Below are 20,836 nucleotides of genomic sequence, written 5' to 3' on the forward strand. Positions count from 1 at the left end.
CTCTGTGTACTGGTGACTTTAGAGGAATGGCATCCCATATCCCTTCATTAAAGTGACAGTAGTTTTTGTTATGTGTCTGTTTGTTGCTCGTGGGGTATTCCGTTACCTCCCAGTGAATATTTTGTTGAGCAAGACTGACTCTGCACATTCCGTCACACATTCAGCAGTTTTTCATATGAAACAGTACTTCGGGGGAATGTACACAGTCACTGTGAGAGAGCCGCTGCTCACTGTAGAGATCGTTCATTGGTTCTGATCCAGTTCTGTTGTGCCCCATTTTGTCTTACGTTAGAGAGCAAGACATTCATCTGAAGGGGGTTTGTAAGCTTGACTGAGGTAGTAACAATTCCTACAGTATATGGGGAAGAGTTCAGTGAAGGGAAAATTGTGCCCAGGAGGACTGAAATGGGGAGTACTGGTTTAACATCAGTCAGTTGAGATTAGAAAGTAATTGGACAGTTCATCAGACAGTCCTCGTCCTGTTAGTGTAGCATTTCCTATAGACTGCCTTTCAGTATGTCTCCTCTCCTCTAGCTGTGGTCTGCCATTATGTTCTATCGGCACCCGAACCAGATCTCACGTGTTTTCTAGCCCGTCTGTCATGAGATGCCGTTATGCCACATCTCCTCAGGCATTGGCTACTACTCTGTGCCCTCTGATCCACACGATGGAGTGATGTAATGATGTCATTATGTGATAAAGAAACTGAGGACTTGCCTGAAGTCCAAAAATGATCCCTCGTCAATGTCCGACTTGGATTTGAGAGGAGAGTAAATGATTATTAATGATAACTATTATACAACTGAGGGAAATAGTGATCTGTGTGGCGTGAGTGTCATACAGTCTCTCACCGCTCTTTCTCAGTCTCTCACACCAGACCGCTAATCCTCCTGTGTGTGAAGAGAGCGCTCGCGGTCACGCACATGGGCCGTGTTTCATTTAGGACTGCTGCGGTCACGCAACACGCCATACATAAGCCAAGGTGTTTATGGTCATTTTCTCACCCCGCCAGGCCGGGCGGAGCCGGCAACCGCCCTTCTGGAAGAGCAGATCTGGGAGATACAAACACATACCAGACACATGCACATTTCTCGCACACACGCACACCGGCCAACCCCAGGGTAGAGGGGAATGTGTAAACAGGCCAAACCACAAAGCCCATTGTTCACGTCATGATCCACAGAGACAAATGGAGCATCGTGAGGGGTTTGAGATTTATCATCATGGATCAACACCACAATCACTCTTCTAACCCAAATTCTCCTCAAACACACACACACACACACACACACACACACACACACACACACACACACACACACACACACACACACACACACACACACACACACACACACACACACACACACACACACACACACACACACACACACACACACACACACACACCAGCTCAGACTCTCTCTCTGCATGATATGAAAAAAGAGGTGCAGAGCAAAAGGGGCGAGAGGAAGGAATCAGGGAAGAGGGGAAGGAGATGACAATACCTTTTCAATGTTTACTTTTCCTCCTCTAAGGTATCCACCGGTGTTCAGGTCACAAACATTGGACACACACACACTCTCACACATCTGCTCTTCTCTGCATTCAGGTCATAGTGCTTGAACTAGTGCTGCTCCTTCTCCCCCAAGCCCCGACCCAGCAGATTACATAAATAACATGACATCTGCCATGAAAGAATGTCAGTCAGTCTGTCTGCCCGTCTGTGTTCTCCATTAAGGCCCAGCCACCCAGATAGTGGTTTGGAGGTTAGGACTGGAGCAGGCAAAAACAGCAGGGTCTGGTTCCTTTTTGCCCAGCCACAATATGATCCTTGCCCCTCCTCCTTCGACCGTACCATTCAATGTTTGCCTGGAAAGGTATATAAGCAATGTAAGGGTAGTGCTCCCACCATATTCGTTACATATCTGGAAACATCAGAGAGCTATGGCCAAGAGGTTTAGGAGAGAATTTGGACTGGGCTTCTCTCCAATCTCACCGTGGCTCTGTGTGCCCCGCTTACAGCCAGACATCTGTCTGTCTCCCTGTGTGTCTGTAGATCATGCAGCAGATGAGTGACCATCGCTACAACAAGCTGACGGTGCCTGATGACATTGCAGCCAACACCATCTACATGAACCTCCCCAGCAAAGGCCATGTACTGCTACACTGCACCCCAGAGGAGTTCCCAGAGAGTGCCAAAGTGAGCACACACACACGCTGTGCACTAGCACACACACACACTGTGCACACACACACACTGTGCACTAGCACACACACACTGTGCACACACACACACACACTGTGCACTAGCACACACACACACTGTGCACTAGCACACACACACACTGTGCACTAGCACACACACTGTGCACTAGCACACACACACTGTGCACTAGCACACACACACACACTGTGCACTAGCACACACACACTGTGCACTAGCACACACACACACACTGTGCACTAGCACACACACACTGTGCACTGTGCACTACACACACACACACTGTGCACTAGCACACACACACACTGTGCACTAGCACACACACACACACACACTGTGCACTAGCACACACACACACACTGTGCACTAGCACACACACACTGTGCACTAGCACACACACACACACTGTGCACTAGCACACACACACTGTGCACTAGCACACACACACACTGTGCACTAGCACACACACACACTGTGCACACACACACACACTGTGCACTAGCACACACACACACACTGTGCACTAGCACACACACACACTGTGCACTAGCACACACACACTGTGCACTAGCACACACACACACTGTGCACTAGCACACACACACACTGTGCACTAGCACACACACACACTGTGCACTAGCACACACGCACACACACACTGTGCACTAGCACACACACACACTGTGCACTAGCACACACACACACTGTGCACTAGCACACACACACACTGTGCACTAGCACACACACACACACACACTGTGCACTAGCACACACACACACACACTGTGCACTAGCACACACACACTGTGCACTAGCACAGCACACACACACACTGTGCACTAGCACACACACACACTGTGCACTAGCACACACACACACTGTGCACTAGCACACACACACACTGTGCACTAGCACACACACACACACACACTGTGCACTAGCACACACACACACTGTGCACTAGCACACACACACTGTGCACTAGCACACACACACACACTGTGCACTAGCACACACACACACTGCACTAGCACACACACACACACTAGCACACACACACTGTGCACTGCACACACACACACTGTGCACTAGCACACACACACTATGCACACACACACACACTGTGCACTAGCACACACACACACTGTGCACTAGCACACACACACACTGTGCACTAGCACACACACACTGTGCACTAGCACACACACACTGTGCACTAGCACACACACACTGTGCACACACACACTGTGCACTAGCACACACACACACTAGTGCACTAGCACACACACACACACACACACACACACTGTGCACAGCACACACACACTGTGCACTAGCACACACACACTGTGCACTAGCACTAGCACACACACACTGTGCACTAGCACACACACACTGTGCACTAGCACACACACACTGCACTAGCACACACACACTGTGCACTAGCACACACACACTGTGCACTAGCACACACACACACTGTGCACTAGCACACACACACTGTGCACTAGCACACACACACTGTGCACTAGTGCACTAGCACACACACACTGTGCACTAGCACACACACATGCACTAGCACACACACACTGTGCACTAGCACACACACACACACTATGCACTGCAGCACACACACACTGTGCAGCACACACACACACTGTGCACTAGCACACACACACACTGTGCACTAGCACACACACACTATGCACTAGCACACACACACTGTGCACTAGCACACACACACTATGCACTAGTAGCACACACACACTGTGCACTAGCACACACACACTATGCACTAGCACACACACACTGTGCACTAGCACTGTGCACTAGCACACACACACTGTGCACTAGCACACACACACTATGCACTAGCACACACACACTGTGCACTAGCACACACACACTGTGCACTAGCACACACACACTATGCACTAGCACACACACACTGTGCACTAGCACACACACACTGTGCACTAGCACACACACACTGTGCACTAGCACACACACACTGTGCACTAGCACACACACACACTGTGCACTAGCACACACATGCCAATCTCTGTGCTCCCCCAGTTATTAGCCACTGACTATTGTATATTTGTCATCTTGTATGCACATGTTTGTCGTAAATATCCCTGCACTTTGTCGTGACCCTTGGATGTCAGCTCGTATGGGAGCAGTGAATGACTGTTGACGTTATTGTCTCTGTAGCTGTTAGAGACGGCTGAGGATGAGCCATGTCATTTAGACTCCTCATTGTCGCTGCGCTTTCCTGTGTCACTATGACAACCAACACCCTGCAATCTGCACAGACAGCCCTAAGACCTCAAATGTTCTCTGCGGTTAAAACCCGAACTTGAACATTTTATTTTTAGTACAAAGCATTTATTTAAATACGTCTCGTAGGATTTGGAACTGTTGTCCGGCTTAATATAATATGTGCCTTGAGGATTGGCTAAAGGGGAATTCAACCCGAAACATAAAACCAGAGTGTCTGCGTCTGTGTCCTGGATCAGGCCACTGTAGAGTGTATTCATACAGGTCCTGGATCAGGCCACTGTAGAGTGTATTCATACAGGTCCTGGATCAGGCCACTGTAGAGTGTATTCATACAGGTCCTGGATCAGGCCACTGTAGAGTGTATTCATATGGGTCCTGGATCAGGCCACTGTAGAGTGTATTCATACAGGTCCTGGATCAGGCCACTGTAGAGTGTATTCATACAGGTCCTGGATCAGGCCACTGTAGAGTGTATTCATACAGGTCCTGGATCAGGCCACTGTAGAGTGTATTCATATGGGTCCTGGATCAGGCCACTGTAGAGTGTATTCATACAGGTCCTGGATCAGGCCACTGTAGAGTGTATTTATACAGGTCCTGGATCAGGCCACCTGTGTATTCATACAGGTCCTGGATCAGGCCACCAGGTCCTGGATCAGGCCAGAGTGTATTCATACAGGTCCTGGATCAGGCCACTGTAGAGTGTATTCATACAGGTCCTGGATCAGGCCACTGTAGAGTGTATTCATATGGGTCCTGGATCAGGCCAGGTATTCATACAGGTCCTGGATCAGGCCACTGTAGAGTGTATTCATATGGGTCCTGGATCAGGCCACTGTAGAGTGTATTCATACAGGTCCTGGATCAGGCCACTGTAGAGTGTATTCATATGGGTCCTGGATCGAAGCTTGGGGCGCTTTCTGCCTCTCTGCGCACCATCTGTGGGATGAAGAGTCATTAAATGTAGAGGTGTTGGAATCACAATCATCAGGGGTGTTGGAACACAGGGATACATTTCTGTGTGTCAGACTGTCAGACACAGTTCCATGTAATCTCTCGCAACCACCACTCTGGAAGAGCCGATCTGAGAGATACAAAAACAAGCTGTGCGCCCTCTCAGCCTGATTGAACTCAACACATCTATATAACAGTAATCTAGACAGACAGACCCCCCCCCTTCAGATAGAGAGAGAGAGGGAGGAAGAGAATGAGAGAGAGATTCGTCAACCCAATCAGACCGAACCCGCTCACTGCCTGCAAAGCCGCTCCGCTTTCTAACAGTATGAACATTAAACAATAAAATTCTGTCTCCGGCTATTTTTAGTAGCGTTACATAAAGAGGGGGGGGGGGGCTGAGAAGAGAGATCGAAGTCGACTAGACAAAAGGTCTCAGCCAGCCCCCACAGTGAAGTTCTCCTACCCCTTGTATAAATTTCAACCACAGTAATAACAACCCAGCTGGAAAGAACAGACTCACTGCCATAAAAACAGAAACCATTGAGTGAAAGAAGAAGAAGAAGAAGAAAAAAAAGAGTTAGGCGGAGAGGAGTTTGGATAAAGTGCATCGCCCCCCCCCTGACCTCGTAATCCCCCACCAATGGTTGATGGGGTTTATCCCTGTTCTATGAATTGGTTGTAGGAAGGCCAGAGTAAGACCTGTTGATTCATGGCTGGAGGATCTGATAGGTCAGATTTGGGTGGGTTGCTTGTTGCTCTTACGGTACTGCAAGCCCAGGCCTTTAGTATGACAGAAGGGTTTAAAAAAAACTTTTTTTTAATTTGTACTTTAGTGTGTAATGTTTACTCTTAAAGGGCAATTCTGCCAGTCAACCTCATATTCATTGTCTCCAGCACCAAACCAGGGTCTACATGTATGAAAACAGTATGATTCTATGATCTGTGGTTAAAAAGATAAGAAAGGTCCTAAGAAATGCTTCTGTGTGACATCACAGGGTAAAAAAAAGTGATTTTTAAACCCTGCAATGAGTTTCTAGCCAGAGGGAGGGCATTTTCTAGCTCCCATGTCACCGCAAATCTCATAGTGTTCGCAAATCACTGTTTTTAAAATGTTTAAACTTTTGATGAGGTCATCGTTTAGAACTTCTTTTACTTTACATTTTTTTTCTACAAAATGTAGAAATGAAAATAGTTAAAAAATGGTGGTGACCTTTTAATTATTTCTAAGTTGTTGTTTTTGGTTGTTGCTTTGGCAATGTTAACATGTGTTTCCCATGGAGAGAGGGAGAGAGAGAAAAAAATATATATATATATTCTGGCTTGGAAGTGTCTTAGGAAAACAGTGGTTTTCTTCTGGAGGGGCTCCACAGGGTGACACATTGCATTGAGGGTTTCTGGAGATGCTGTAATATTTCTCACTTCGTTTTTCTATCTTCAGAAGACTGAGAACTCGCTATACCTAAAATGGTCATTCTTAGATTTTGCATCCCTCGTAAGTGCTTCCAAATCATTGTAAAAATGAACAATGCCTGTAAACAATGTTACGGAAGGTGAAGACAGACATATTCCCTCTCTCACTCTCTTCCCTAGGTGTTTGAGAAGCTGAAGGACCACATGTTGATCCCCGTGTCGAACATGGAGAAGGTCAAGGTGGACGGAGCCCTCACCTGTTGCTCCGTTCTCATCAACAAGAAGCCCAAAGTCTGATCTGAGCATGCTCCGTTAGGGGTCTCTTAGGCAGACCTGGGTTCAAATACTATACTTGAAATCTTTCACATACTTTGTTGTGCCAAACCCCGTGGTTTGCAATTTTGGAACTATACTATTTGGCAATTATTAAGCCAGGCAAGCTTAATCAAGCAGACAATGTATTTAACATGATTCTGAATAGTATTTGAAACCAGGTCTGCTCTCAGGGCAGGGTCAGCCCACTGCTGCCCCCTTACCCGAAACAAGTCTGTTTCTGCTGTGTTACCCCTCGATAACAGAATGTTATCCAGGCTACCCCCCTTTGAAAGTGCTCATGTGTCAATCATTCCCTGTGCTTACTGGTCAATGTTTACAACCCTTTAAAACAACCACGGACAATAGAACACTGGAGAGGCCAAAAGGATGGTGGAGGATCTATAATGTTACGGTATCATGCCGTATGCATAGTTGCAGGAGCCAGTTTATGATGAATAAATAAAAAAGCAAATCCGCCAAGATACATTTACAATCATCTGCTGATTGCGCTCTCCGTATTTAATTTAGGATTCAATTCATCATGATTCAAAGTCTTGCCATATAACAAGTACAAGTTCTTATTGAGGGGTGAAAATGTATGAAATACACCCAGTTATCTGTATAATCTGGAAATTGGCATAATGAGCGGTTCCTCTCTCTGCCATGGAGACCTGAGTGCTCTTACTACATTATTGTTGATTCAAAAAGAAATGTATATGATTATTGAACAGGGATGTTGATTGATCCCTAGCTGTGATGATGGTGCTAGTTATTCCATTCAGCTGTACATAGGGTCAATTCCTCTTATTAAACTGTGATTTCTGACGTCTAAAGCCAGGGTAGGAAACAAATTACAAAATGCACATGCAATTGTCATTAAAAAACAAGCCTTTTAAAAACAGTCATAGGATGTTCATTTTCCTTACTACCCTGTCTTAACCTAAGCTGTGCCCACTTTATAAAGGACTGAGCACTACTTCCCTGCCGTGTATGACATGTTTGTAATGATCAATACTTGTAATTTCTCGTTACACTATACATACTTATAACATGTCTCAATTTGCTGTGTGCCTCCATCTTAAGTGGCTTAATAACTACTGCTGTATAGTCGAGTCAAGAAGCCATTATAGGGGTTTATTTGATGTTTTAAAGCCCTTTGTTGTCCCTGTATTGACTCCTGTATTCTACGGGTAACTGACAAAAATAAACACTTAAATGAGGGATACAAAGTATACTGAACACAAATATAAAAACACAACACGTTAAGTGTTGGTCCCATGTTTCATGAGCTGAAATAAAATGTCTCATAAATGTTCCATACCCACAAATTTGTTCATATCCCTGTTAGTGAGCATTTCTCCTTTGCCAAGAGAATTCATCCACCTGACAGGTGTGGTGTATCGAGAAGATTAAACAGCATGATCATTACACAGGTGCACCTTGTGTTTATTAAACTGTGGGTTGCTACCATGTTGTTGTCATGTGGTGTTGCTACCATGCTGTGTTGTCATGTGTTGCTGCCATGCTATGTTGTCGTCTTAGGTCTCTCTTTATGTAGTGTTGTGTTGTCTCTCTTGTCGTGATGTGTGTTTTGTCCTATAGTTTTATTACATGACATTTTTATTACATTTATCCCAACCCCCATCGCTGCAGGAGGCCTTTTGGTAGGCCGTAATTGCAAATAAGAATTTGTTCTTAACTAACTTGCCTAATTAAATAAAGATAAAAAAATAAATAAAAGGCCACTCTAAAATGTGGAGTTTTGTCATACAACACAATGCCACATATGTATCACGTTTTGAGGGAACGTGCAATTGGCATGCTGACTGCAGGAATGTCCACCATGCTGTTGCCAGAGAATTGAATGTTCATTTCTCTACCATAATCCGCCTCCAACATTGTTTTCGAGAATTTGGCAGTACGTCCAAACGGCCACACAACTGCAGACCATGTGTAACCACACCAGCCAAGGACCTCCACATCCGTCTTCTTCACCTGTTGAAATGTCTGAGACCAGGCACCCGGACAGCTGATGAAACTGTGGATTCGCACAACTGAAGAATTTCTGCATGCTGTCAGAAATCGTCTCAGGGAAGCTCATCTGCGTGCTCGTCGTCCTCACCAGGGTCTGACTGGTTTTCTGATCCACGCCCCTACTTTTTTCCAGGTATCTGTGACCAACAAATGCATATCTGTATTCCCAGTCATATGAAATCCATTGATTAGGGCCTAATTAATTTATTTACTGATTTCCTTATATTAACTGTAACTCAGTAAAATCTTTGAAATTGTTGCATTTCTATTTTTGAAAGCAGGTGCTTCTATACAGGTGTGGTTCATGAGTTAATTAAGCAGTTAACATCCCATCATGATTAGGGTCATGGATTAAAATGCCCAGATGCCCATTATTTTGGCAACCATGGGTAGAAGAAAAGCTCTGACTTTGAAAGAGGGTTCTCAAAAGAGCAAAGGGGGTTTAAAGTGTATGTGTGTGTCTCAGTCACCAGCTCTGAACCCAATTGAACACTTCTGGAGCTGGGTCTGAGACAGCGTTTTCCACCACCATCAATAAAACACCAAATTATGGAATAACTCATGGAAGAATGGTGTCACATCCCTCCAATAGAGTTCCAGACACTTGTAGCATCTATGCCAAGGAGCGTTGAAGCTGTTCTGACAGCTCGTGGTGGCCAAACCCCCCTATTAAGACACAATGTTGGGTTTTCCTTTATTTTGGCAGTTACTTCCAAATTCTCTACTACTGGTACTCATTTTCTTGCCATGCTCTCGCTGTTTAAGAGCATGCTGGGTAATGTGAGCTCTGAGAAAACCAATAGGACTTATCGCCAACTGTCCCTCCAGCTGGAGAGATGATAATACACACTTGGGAGTGAATGACACTCCACCATCCACATCTGATCCTCGGCGTATTTACATTGCATTCGACCTTGGTAGCCATCTACAGTGGGGAAAACAAGTATTTGATACACTGCAGGTTTTCCCTACTTACAAAGCATGAGGAGGTCTGTCATTTTTTATCGCAGGTACACTTCAACTGTGAGAGACGGAATCTAAAACAAAAAAACAGAAAATAATTTTGTATGATTTTTAAGTAATTCATTTGCATCTTATTGCATGACTTAAGTATTTGATACATCAGAAAAAGCTAAACTTGGTACAGAAACCTTTTTTTGCAATTACAGAGATCATACGTTTCCTGTAGTTCTGGACCAGGTTTTCACACACTACAGCAGGGATTTTGGCCCACTCCTCCTTACAGACCTTCTCCAGATCCTTCAGGTTTCGGGGCTATCGCTGGGCAATACTGACTTTCAGCACCCTCCAAAGATTTTCTATTGGGTTCAGGTCTGGAGACTGGCTAGGCCACTCCAGGACCTCTAGATGCTTCTTACGGAGCCACTCCTTAGTTTCGGGTCGTTGTCATGCTGGAAGACCCAGCCACGACCCATCTTCAATGCTCTTACTGAGGGAAGGAGGTTGTTGGCCAAGATATCGCGATACATGGCCCCATCCATCCTCCCCTCAATACGGTGCAGTCGTCCTGTCCCCTTTGCAGAAAAGCATCCCCAAAGAATGATGCTTCACAGTTGGGATGGTGTTCTTGGGGTTGTACTCATCCTTCTTCTTCCTCCAAACACGGCGAGTCGACTTTAGACCAAAAAGCTATATTTTTGTCTCATCAGACCACATGACCTTCACCAATTCCTCCTCTGGATCATCCAGATGGTCATTGGCAAACTTCAGACGGGCCTGGACATGCGCTGGCTTGAGCAGGGGGACGTTGCGTGCGCTGTAGGATTTTAATCCATGACGGCGTAGTGTGTTACTAATGGTTTTCTTTGAGACTGTGGTCCCAGCTCTCTTCAGGTCATTGACCAGGTCCTGCCGTGTAGTTCTGGGCTGATTCCTCACCTTCCTCGTGATCATTGATGCCCCACGAGGTGAGATCTTGCATGGAGCCCCAGACCGAGGGTGATTGACCGTCATCTTGAACTTCTTCCATTTTCTAATAATTGCGCCAACAGTTGTTGCCTTCTCACCAAGCTGCTTGCCTATTGTCCTGTAGCCCATCCCAGCCTTGTGCAGGTCTACAATTTTATCCCTGATGTCCTTCCTTACACAGCTCTCTGGTCTTGGCCATTGTGGAGAGGTTGGAGTCTGTTTGATTGCGTGTGGACAGGTGTCTTTTATACAGGTAACGAGTTCAAACAGGTGCAGTTAATACAAGTAATGAGTGGAGAATAGGAGGGCTTCTTAAAGAAAAATTAACAGGTCTGTGAGAGCCGGAAATCTTACTGGTTGGAGATAAGGCCATTGGGAAAGAGCTCGTTAACAGGCCTCAAAGCACTCATTGGAGGCAATAGGTTGCATCTGAAATGGCACCCTATAATGTGCACTATTTTGGTCTAAAGTAATGCACTTTATTGGGAATAGTGTGCCATTTCAGACGCAACCTATTGCCTCCAATGACAGCTTGGAGGCCCGTTAACAAGCTCTTCCCCAATGGCCTTCTCTGTTGTCAGACAGGAGACTGGGAAACATTCAGTGAAGGGAAGTTTACATACAGATTGCTACCAATGTCCACAGCCTATAGCAGAGAGGAACAGATTGCACCTGAGAAATCTCAAGACAAAAAGTTGGTGATACAGCTGCAATGGGTAAATTGGTAAAAAGTAAAAAACTAAGACAGGCAGGCAGTGTCATGTCTATACATTAAAAAGGGTCCCAAAACAGTCCTTCTGATTGCCATGTAAAATAGCCTTTTGAGTGACTAATATTTTTGGGGGGGGATTGAAATGTGGCTAACGTGGCTAACGACCAGTAAGTTTGAAAAGACAGGCTGAGTGGTCGGTGATCTCATATCCATGAATGAGCTCGCTTTGACTGACAGCTCTTTGAAACACTTATGGCAAGAAAAGTGGATGCAGTGTTGCAGTAAAATCATCAAGTAAAATTTGGTGATACACAAAGCAACTCAAACATTGAAATTGCATCAATGATCCCCCGTTTGGCATCTCTTGTGATACGGTTCACAGTATCACTGACTGATGTATTGACAACTGCCCTTCCTCACCCTTTTGTTCCGGGCTTGCTGAAGACCAAGCTAGTCAAACACAGATGAAGGGGAAGACATAAGTATCTTTGCCAGAGATGAAGAGTAAACGTTTTTTTTTTTTTTTTTTAAACCGTTATATAACTAGGCAAGTCAGTTAAGAACAAATTCTTATTTTCAATGACAGCCTAGGAACAGTGGGTTAACTGCCTGTTCAGGGGCAGAACAACAGATTTGTACCTTGTCAGCTCGGGGGTTTGAACTTGCAACCTTCCTGTTACTAGTCCAACGCATTGTAGACGCATGGTAACAATTGAATAAGTTGAGAGAGAAAAAAAGGGAAAGAAAACCGCAGACTGCTCTTGCTAGTATCACTGCTCTTTATTAAGCTTTATGTATCGGCCTCAAGGCCTTCATCAGTGTATTACAATTAGAGTTAGGGTGACATCCCCTTAATAATGCCTCCTCCTGACTCCCAAGTTTGTGACATTTTGGAGGGGGACCAGTAACTTTACGATCAAACTTCATCAATGTCAAAGCAACAGTCATTTTTCATTCTTTGTTAATTTTTACTTTGATCTGGTTTCATCACATGTACCAAAAAACATGACTGACTGTTCGTGACCTTTAAGAATCGATCGTACTATCGAGGATGGAAGATTGTGTTTTTGTTTGACTGCAGGGAAAGAATGACGCACCATGTTGAGGATGAATTAAGCAATTTCCTGTTGCCACAGTAAACAGAACCTCAACACAAGGCGTCCCTATAAAGTCAGGATGGGTTGTGTGGCAGGACGGTTAGCTTGCTCAATTGCAGTCCACGGATGAGGCATGGTTATATGAGGGCTGTAGGTAATACTTTTCTATGGAAAAGTCGTTGTTCTCTATGTGACCAAGTGTTCACTGTGAAGAGTGAAGTTCACATGGTCAGGTGTAGGCTCATCGGGAGCGTCTGTTAAACGGTCCTATACCTGAATTTGGTTTCTAGTCTAGATTCAAAACTTAGTTTAAGCATTTGCACACATGTTAAACACTGACATAGTGGTAACATTCAAGTTGAACCTTTTCTGCAAACTGAAAGCCACAAACTTTACAAAAAAAGTATTTTAAAAATTACATTTTGGGATTTTACATCTGGCCTGTACCTCTGCGATTCCACTCAGTACACAGTAACCTAAAGGTGAAAAGGCTAATCTTAAGAGAAACTGTTAATAACCGTTCTGCCGATGTCACTCAATAGCACATTAACTCCACGTCAGGCTTCAAGTGAGGCCTACCTTTCTGCAAAGTAGTGGGGGATAGAGCTAAATAATCTGTTGTTCATTAGGGTTGTCTAGAGTTACTGGACAAGAAGTTAAGGTTACAGCTAGGGTTGAGCTGAGAAGGTTAGAGGTTAAGGCCTCAACCTTGAAATAGTTATTAGTCGTATGTACAAGGTAGACATTACCTGCAGGTTCCTTCTCGACAATGCAACTTCAATCAAGTACAGTCTTAAGTATAAAGTATAAGTATAAAGGCAGGCACCATTTATAGTACAATATCTACACAAGTATCAGAAAGGGGGTACTCTCTGAGTGAGTGAGTTTCTGTTTTACCTTTATTTAACAAGGCAAGTCAGTTAAGAACAAATTCTTATTTTCAATGACGGCCTAGGAACAGTCGGTTAACTGCCTGTTCAGGGGCAGAACGACAGATTTGTACCTTGTCAGCTCGGGGATTTGAACTTTCAAACCACGCTGTCGATGGTGAACAAGGTGTACAGCAGAGGACTGAGGGCACACCCCTGGGGGGGGCCTGTGGTAAGAGTCGGTGTGGAGGAAGTGTTTTTGACCATCCTCACAGCCTGTGGTCCGCCAGTCAGGATGTCCAGAATCCAATTGCAGATTCAGGGCTCTGAGCTTGGTGTTGTGCTTGGAAGGAACAATAGTGTTGTATGCTGAACGGTAGTCAATGAACAGCATTCTCACATAGGTGTTCCTCTTGTCCAGATGTGTTAGCACTGTGTGAATAGCGATGGAAATGCCATCTTCCGTGTATCTGTTGGAGTGGTAGGAAAATTGGAGTCTTTCCAGTGTGCTTGGCATGCTGGCCTTGATGTGCTCCACGATCAGCCACTCAAAGCAGTTCATGATGATAGGGGTGAATGTGACGGAGCGATAGACATTTGGGCATGTCACCTTGGTGTTCCTGGGCCCCGGGATGACGCTGGTCTTCTTGAACCAAGTGGGGACTACAGCCTGGGACAGGTTGAAGATGTCCGAGAAGGCACCCTCCAGTTGCTCAGTGCACACTCCGAGGACACAGCCAGGGATGCAATCTGTGTTAAGCTTGTCTGGGAGGGAGGCTTCAGTCGGCACCAGACAACTGGATTTGCCTGTAGTCCTTGCCACGTGTCACAATTAATTAAGTCGGCCCACCCCGACTACATTGCAGAAAGGTAGATCTTACTTGAAGCTACCCATCCTTTCACACAACCCATCGTTACCTTAAAGGGATGGCCTGTGTTGACACATATTTATGTGTCAATATTCTGTCTGTGGAGGAAGGAGAGAGGGGGAGAAGGAGAAGTGGAGAGAGAGAGAGCAGAGAGGGAAAAAGAAAGAGCAGTAAGGAAGAAAGAGAAAGCAGAGGGAGAAAGAAGAGATAGGGGTTAAGGAGGATGGGGGATAGAGACAGGCAAAGAGAAGGAGAGACTGTGAGAGGGGGGAATAGAGAGACGTCTGTCTGTCTAAGCCCCCCATTTACTGGAAAGTATTGACATAAGCATCAACTCTGTGACGCGCATCTTTTCAAATTGAACACAGTGTATTGACATACACGTCAACCCTCCAACACGGATCTTTTCCCATTGACTGCAGTGTATTGACATAAACACCAAGTGGTTGACGCTCATCTTTTCCCATTGGCACCGCAAAGCCTGCTGGGAGCATGGCCAATTGACATAAATATCAGTTGACGAATAACTTCAAGCAAAAACGAGACAGGATAACGTTGTCCTATGATATGTTGATCCAGCTCAGAGCAGATTTCACTCAGTCAGTGGCTGTCTAGGCTTACGTCCCAAATGGCACCCTATTCCCTACATAGTGCACTACTGTTGACCAGAGCAGAGCAGGCAGTAGAATACAAATGGACTGCAGTTGTATTCTACTGCTGAAAGTTAGAATAATCACCTCATCCCACCAAGGCTTTTGCATGTGATAATCTGAATGTTTGCCAAAAGACAAATCTAATTCAAGGATTCATATTTTTTTCTATAAGTGATGACAACTTTCATTACTGATAAACGTACGTCCCCCTCCCTGCAAAATAATGTGCTGTTCCACATGACAACATTTTTACACCAAGAGCCTAGATAAACCAAAGCCTTGGTTTCATGCATGTTAACATCAGAAGCCTCCTACCTGAGTGTGTTTTATTCACTGCTTTAGCACACTCCGCCAACCATGATGTTCTAGCCGTGTCTGAATCCTGGCTTAGGAAGGTCACCGACATTTCTGAAATTTCCATCCCCAACTACAACATTTTCCGGCAAGATAGAACTGCCAAAGGGGGCGGAGTTGCAATCTACTGCAAAGATAGTCTGCAGACTTCTGTCGTATTATCCAGGTCTGTGCCAAAACAGTTCGAGCTTCTACTTTTAAAAATCCACCTTTCCAGAAATAAGTCTCTCACTGTTGCCGCCTGTTATAGACCCCTCTCAGCCCCCAGCTGTGCCCTGGATACCATATGTGAATTGATTGCCCCCCATTTATCTTCAGAGCTCGTACTGTTAAGTGACTTAAACTGGGATATGTTTAACACCCCGACAGTCCTACAATCTAAGCTAGATGCCCCCAATCTCACGCAAATTATCAAGGAACCCACCAGGTACAACCCTAAGTCCGTAAACACGGGCACCCTCATTAATATCATCCTGACCAACCTGCCCTCTAAACACACCTCTGCTTCAACCAGGATCTCGGCGATCACTGTCTCATTTCCTACGTCCATAATGGGTCCACGGTCAAATGACCACCCCTCATCACTGTCAAACGCTCCTTAAAACACTTCAGTGAACAGGCCTTTCTAATCGACCTGGCCCGGGTATCCTGGAAGGATATTGACCTCATTCCGTCTGTAGAGGATTACTGGTTATTCTTTAAAAGTGCTTTCCTCACCATCTTAAATAAGCATGCCTCACTCAAAAAAATGGAACTAAGAACAGATATAGCCCTTGGTTCACTCCAGACTTGACTGCCCTTGACCAGCACAAAAACATCCTGTGGCGTACTGCATTAGCATCGAATAGTCCCCGTGATATGCAACTTTTCAGGGAAGTTAGGAACCAATATACACAGGCAGTTAGGAAAGAAAAGGCTAGCTTTTTCAAACAGAAATTTGCATCCTGTAGCACAAACTCCAAAATGTTCTGGGACACTAATGTCCATGGAGAATAAGAGCACCTCCTCCCAGCTGCCCACTGCACTGAGGCAAGGAAACACTGTCACCACCGATAAATCTGCGATAATCGAGAATTTCAATAAGCGTTTATAAACAGCTGGCTATGCTTTCCACCTGGCTACCTCTACCCTGGCCAACAGCTCTGCACCCCCCCATAGCAACTTGCCCAAGCCTCCTCCACTTCTCCTTCACCCAAATCCAGATAGCTGATGTTCTGAAAGAGCTGCAAAATCTGGACCCCTACAAATCAGCTGGGCTAGACAATATGGACCCTCTCTTTCTAAAATTATCTGCCACAATTGTTGCAACCCATATTACTAGCCTGTTCAACCTCTCTTTCGGATTGTCTGAGATCCCTAAAGATTGGAAAGCTGCCGTGGTCATCCCCCTCTTCAAAGGGGGAGACATTCTAGACCCAAACTGTTACAGACCTAGATCTATCCTACCCAGCCTTTCTAAAGTCTTCGAAAGCCAAACAGATCACCGACCGTACATTCTCTGCTATGCAATCTGGTTTCCGAGCTGGTCAATGGTACATCTCAGCTACGCTCAAGGTCCTAAACGATATCAAAACCACCATTGATAAAAGACAGTACTGTGCAGCAGTCTTCATCGACCTGGCCAAAGCTTTCGACTCTGTCAATCACAGCATTCTAATTCGGCAGACTCAACAGCCTTGGTTTCTCAAATGACTGCCTCGCCTGGTTCACCAACTACAGTGAGGGAAAAAAGTATTTGATCCTCTGCTGATTTTGTACGTTTGCCCACTGACAAAGAAATTATCAGTCTATAAATTTAAATGGTAGGTTTATTTGAAAAGTGAGAGACAGAATAACATTTTTAAAAATTCTGAAAAACACATAAAAAATGTTATACATTTATTTGCATTTTAATTAGGTATATAAGTATTTGACCCCCTCTCAATCTGAAAGGTTACTGTCTCCCAGGTGTCTTTTATACAGGTAATGAGCTGAGATTAGGAGCCATTTTGACACAACTTTGGAAGTATGCTTGGGGTCATTGTCCATTTGGAAGACCCATTTGCGACCAAGCTTTAACTTCCTGACTGATGGGCTGGTGCGTGGGCTGGTGCGTGGAGGTGGCACTGGGTAGACCGAACCATGCAGGCGCACTGGAGCTCTTGAGCACCGAGCCTGCCCAACCTTACCTGGTTGAATGCTCCCCGTAGCCAGGCCAGTGCGGCGAGGTGGAATAGCCCGCACTGGCTGTGCTGAGGAACCGGGGACACCATGCGTAAGGCTGGTGCCATGTACGCCGGCCCGAGGAGACGCACTGGAGACCAGATGCATAGAGCCAGCTTCATGGCACCTGGCTCGATGCCCACTCTAGTCCGGCCGATACGAGGAGCTGGAATGTACCGCACTATGCACATGCACTGGGGAAAATGTGCGCTCCACGGCATAACACGGTGCCAGCCCGGTCCCTCTCTCTCTCCGGTAAGCACGGGAAGTTGGCGTGGGTCTCCTACCTGCCTTCGCCACCCTCCCCGTGTGCCCTCCCAATAAATCTTTGGGGCTGCCTCTCGGGCTTCTAGCTGCGCTGCCGTGCTGCCACCTCATACCGCCAACTCTCCGCTGTCGATGCCTCCAGCTCAGCCTTGGGGCGGCGATATTCTCCAGCCTGTGCCCATGGTCCCTTACCGTCCAGAATCTCCTCCCATGTCCAGGAGTCCTATGTTTTTAGCCGCTGTATGTAAATACAAATAAAAATGATAATCAAATTATTACACTATTACCCTATTGCTAACAAAAAACACACCAATAAAACTAAATTGCACAAATCCTATATCACACAAAAAGTTTAGAATACAATTAGTTTAATCAACTGTTTGCTAGGGATGGTGGAAATGTTTGACAATACTCCAGCCCCAAAGGACTGGAGTTGCCCATTTCTGTTTTAGATGTTTGGTTAGAGTGGTAGTCTAGCTCAGCTATTAACATAGTACTTTTACACTGCATCTTGATTTGAGCTTTTCATCTACTTCGTACAATAAACTTAACTCAAATTGAACTGTTGACTTCTTAGAGACATATGTGCATGATATGAAGGCTGATATAGTACAGTGATTGGGCTGCACTAGCAGTCTCTTGCCTCAGTCACACATTCAAAAATAAGTGTTATATTGCTCCCTGGTGGTCGTATATATTTGATAATTGAAATATTTTTACAACTGGATGGCCTTGGAAGATGAACATGAGAACAAATTATTCAGAAAATATTTAGGTGTATTTATTTTTAAAAATCTTTGTGATTATGACAATTTGTTTTGCAAGTGCATGAGGTCTGAACATTTTCATAACATATAAATTACATTTAAACATGTTTATTTTCCTAGACCATCATGAAAAGGGGCATGATGGAAGCCCTACAATATTACGTTTTGCTAAATAGTGAGAACACTCGGGAGCAGGCAATGTTGAAAAGTAATCTTTTGTACTTTTCTTAAATGTCGTTTTTTTGTAATTGACTAAAACGAGCAGACTGGAATATTAGGCAAAGACCAACAACATAAACAAACTATACAGTAGTGACTGGAGTTACAAACAGCCTATGCTAAACCAGCTAAATGTCTTATGTGTGATAAAATGTTTTACATACACGTACTGTAGCTACCTGTAGTCAGCCTCCTTGGACATCGGGTCCTGACATTTCCCACTCTTCCACACCGAATAGCCTGAAGCCGCACAGGGCTCTTCTCTCAGGCTCCATTTCGCTACATTGGACCATTGTGAACCGTAGGTCGGGATTTTTGACCTGGTTACAAGTACATTGAACAACACAGCAGTTTTTTGGCATGTTTTGTTATTTCTGTATAACAAAAAAATCTGCAACTAAATTGACTCTTTTGCAATGGGAAATCATTTTATTTCACCAATTTGTGGGCGTGGTCGAAAGGGAATGACATCATTTGACGTGAATATCGACTCACCTGAGATAAGAGACAAGTATAAAATGTACTCATTTAATCCATTGTTATGTTCACAATATACAATATAACATACCGTAATTGCTGGACTATTAAGCGCACCTGAATATAAACCGCACCCACTGAATTATTAAAAAATATGTATTTTGTACATAAATAAGCCGCACATGTCTATAAGCCGCAGGTGCCTACCTGATTGATTGTGGCCTGTGGAATGTGGTCCCACTCCTCTTCAATGGCTATGCGAAGTTGCTGGACATGGGCAGAAACTGGAACACGCTGTCGTACACGTCGATCCTGAGAATCCCAAATATGCTCAATGGGTGACATGTCTGGTGAGTATGCAGGCCATGGACGAACTAGTGCATTTTCAGCTTCCAGGAATTGTGTACAGATCCTTGTGACATGGGGCCGTGCATTATCACGCTGAAACATGAAGTGATGGCAGTGGATGAATGGCACGCCAATGGGCGTCAGGATCTTGTTATGGTATCTCTGTGCATTCAAATTACCATCAATAAAATGCAATTGTGTTTGTTGGCCTCAGTTTATGCCTGCCCATAGCATAACCCCAGGCCACCGTGGGGCACTCTGTTCACAACGTTGGCATTAGAAAACCGCTTGCCCACAAAACGCCATAATAAACGCCAAGCCCTCTGCCATCTGCCTGTTACAGTTGAAACCGGGATTCATACATGAAGAGCACACTTTCCAGCGTGCCAGTGGCCATCGAAGGTGAGCATTTGCCCACTGAAGTCGGTTACGACGCCAAACTGCAGTCAGGTCAAGACCCTGGTGAGGACGACGAGCACGCAGATGAGCTTCCCTGTGACGGTTTCTGACAGTTTGTGCAGAAATTCCACGGTTGTGCAAACCCACAGTTTCATCAGTTGTCCGGGAGGCTGGTCTCAGACGATCCCGCGAGTGAAGAAGCCAGATGTGGAGGTCCACAGCTGTCGTGGTTACACGTAGTCTGCGGTTTTGAGGCCGGAGGGACGTACTGCCAAATTCTCTAAAATACATTGGTGGCAACTTATGGTAGAGAAATTAACATTAAATTAGCTGGCAACAGTTCTGGTGGACATTCCTGTAGTCACCTTTCCAATTGCACACTCCCTCAAAACTTGAGACATCTGTGGCATTATGTTGTGTTACAAAACTGCTAATTCTAGAGTGGCCT

General features: G+C 45.1%; 1 protein-coding gene across 5 annotated transcripts in view; it reads left to right on the forward strand.

Moving 5' to 3' along the window:
* LOC124038042 (N(G),N(G)-dimethylarginine dimethylaminohydrolase 1-like) overlaps window positions 1-8,413 on the forward strand; it is a 127,688-nt gene extending 119,275 nt beyond the window's left edge. For 4 of the 5 annotated variants that reach the window (XM_046353422.1, XM_046353420.1, XM_046353423.1 and 1 more), the window contains 2 exons: window positions 2,060-2,203; window positions 7,058-8,413. In XM_046353422.1, coding sequence (XP_046209378.1) covers window positions 2,060-2,203; window positions 7,058-7,174 — 261 coding nt within the window. In that variant the 3' untranslated portion in view covers window positions 7,175-8,413. The remainder of the gene's footprint in view (window positions 1-2,059; window positions 2,204-7,057) is intronic. The other variant, XM_046353421.1, reaches the window with a different exon arrangement.
* The last annotated feature ends 12,423 nt before the right edge of the window (window positions 8,414-20,836 follow it).

Source organism: Oncorhynchus gorbuscha, linkage group LG06 (assembly GCF_021184085.1).
Source record: "Oncorhynchus gorbuscha isolate QuinsamMale2020 ecotype Even-year linkage group LG06, OgorEven_v1.0, whole genome shotgun sequence".
NCBI lineage: Eukaryota > Metazoa > Chordata > Actinopteri > Salmoniformes > Salmonidae > Oncorhynchus > Oncorhynchus gorbuscha.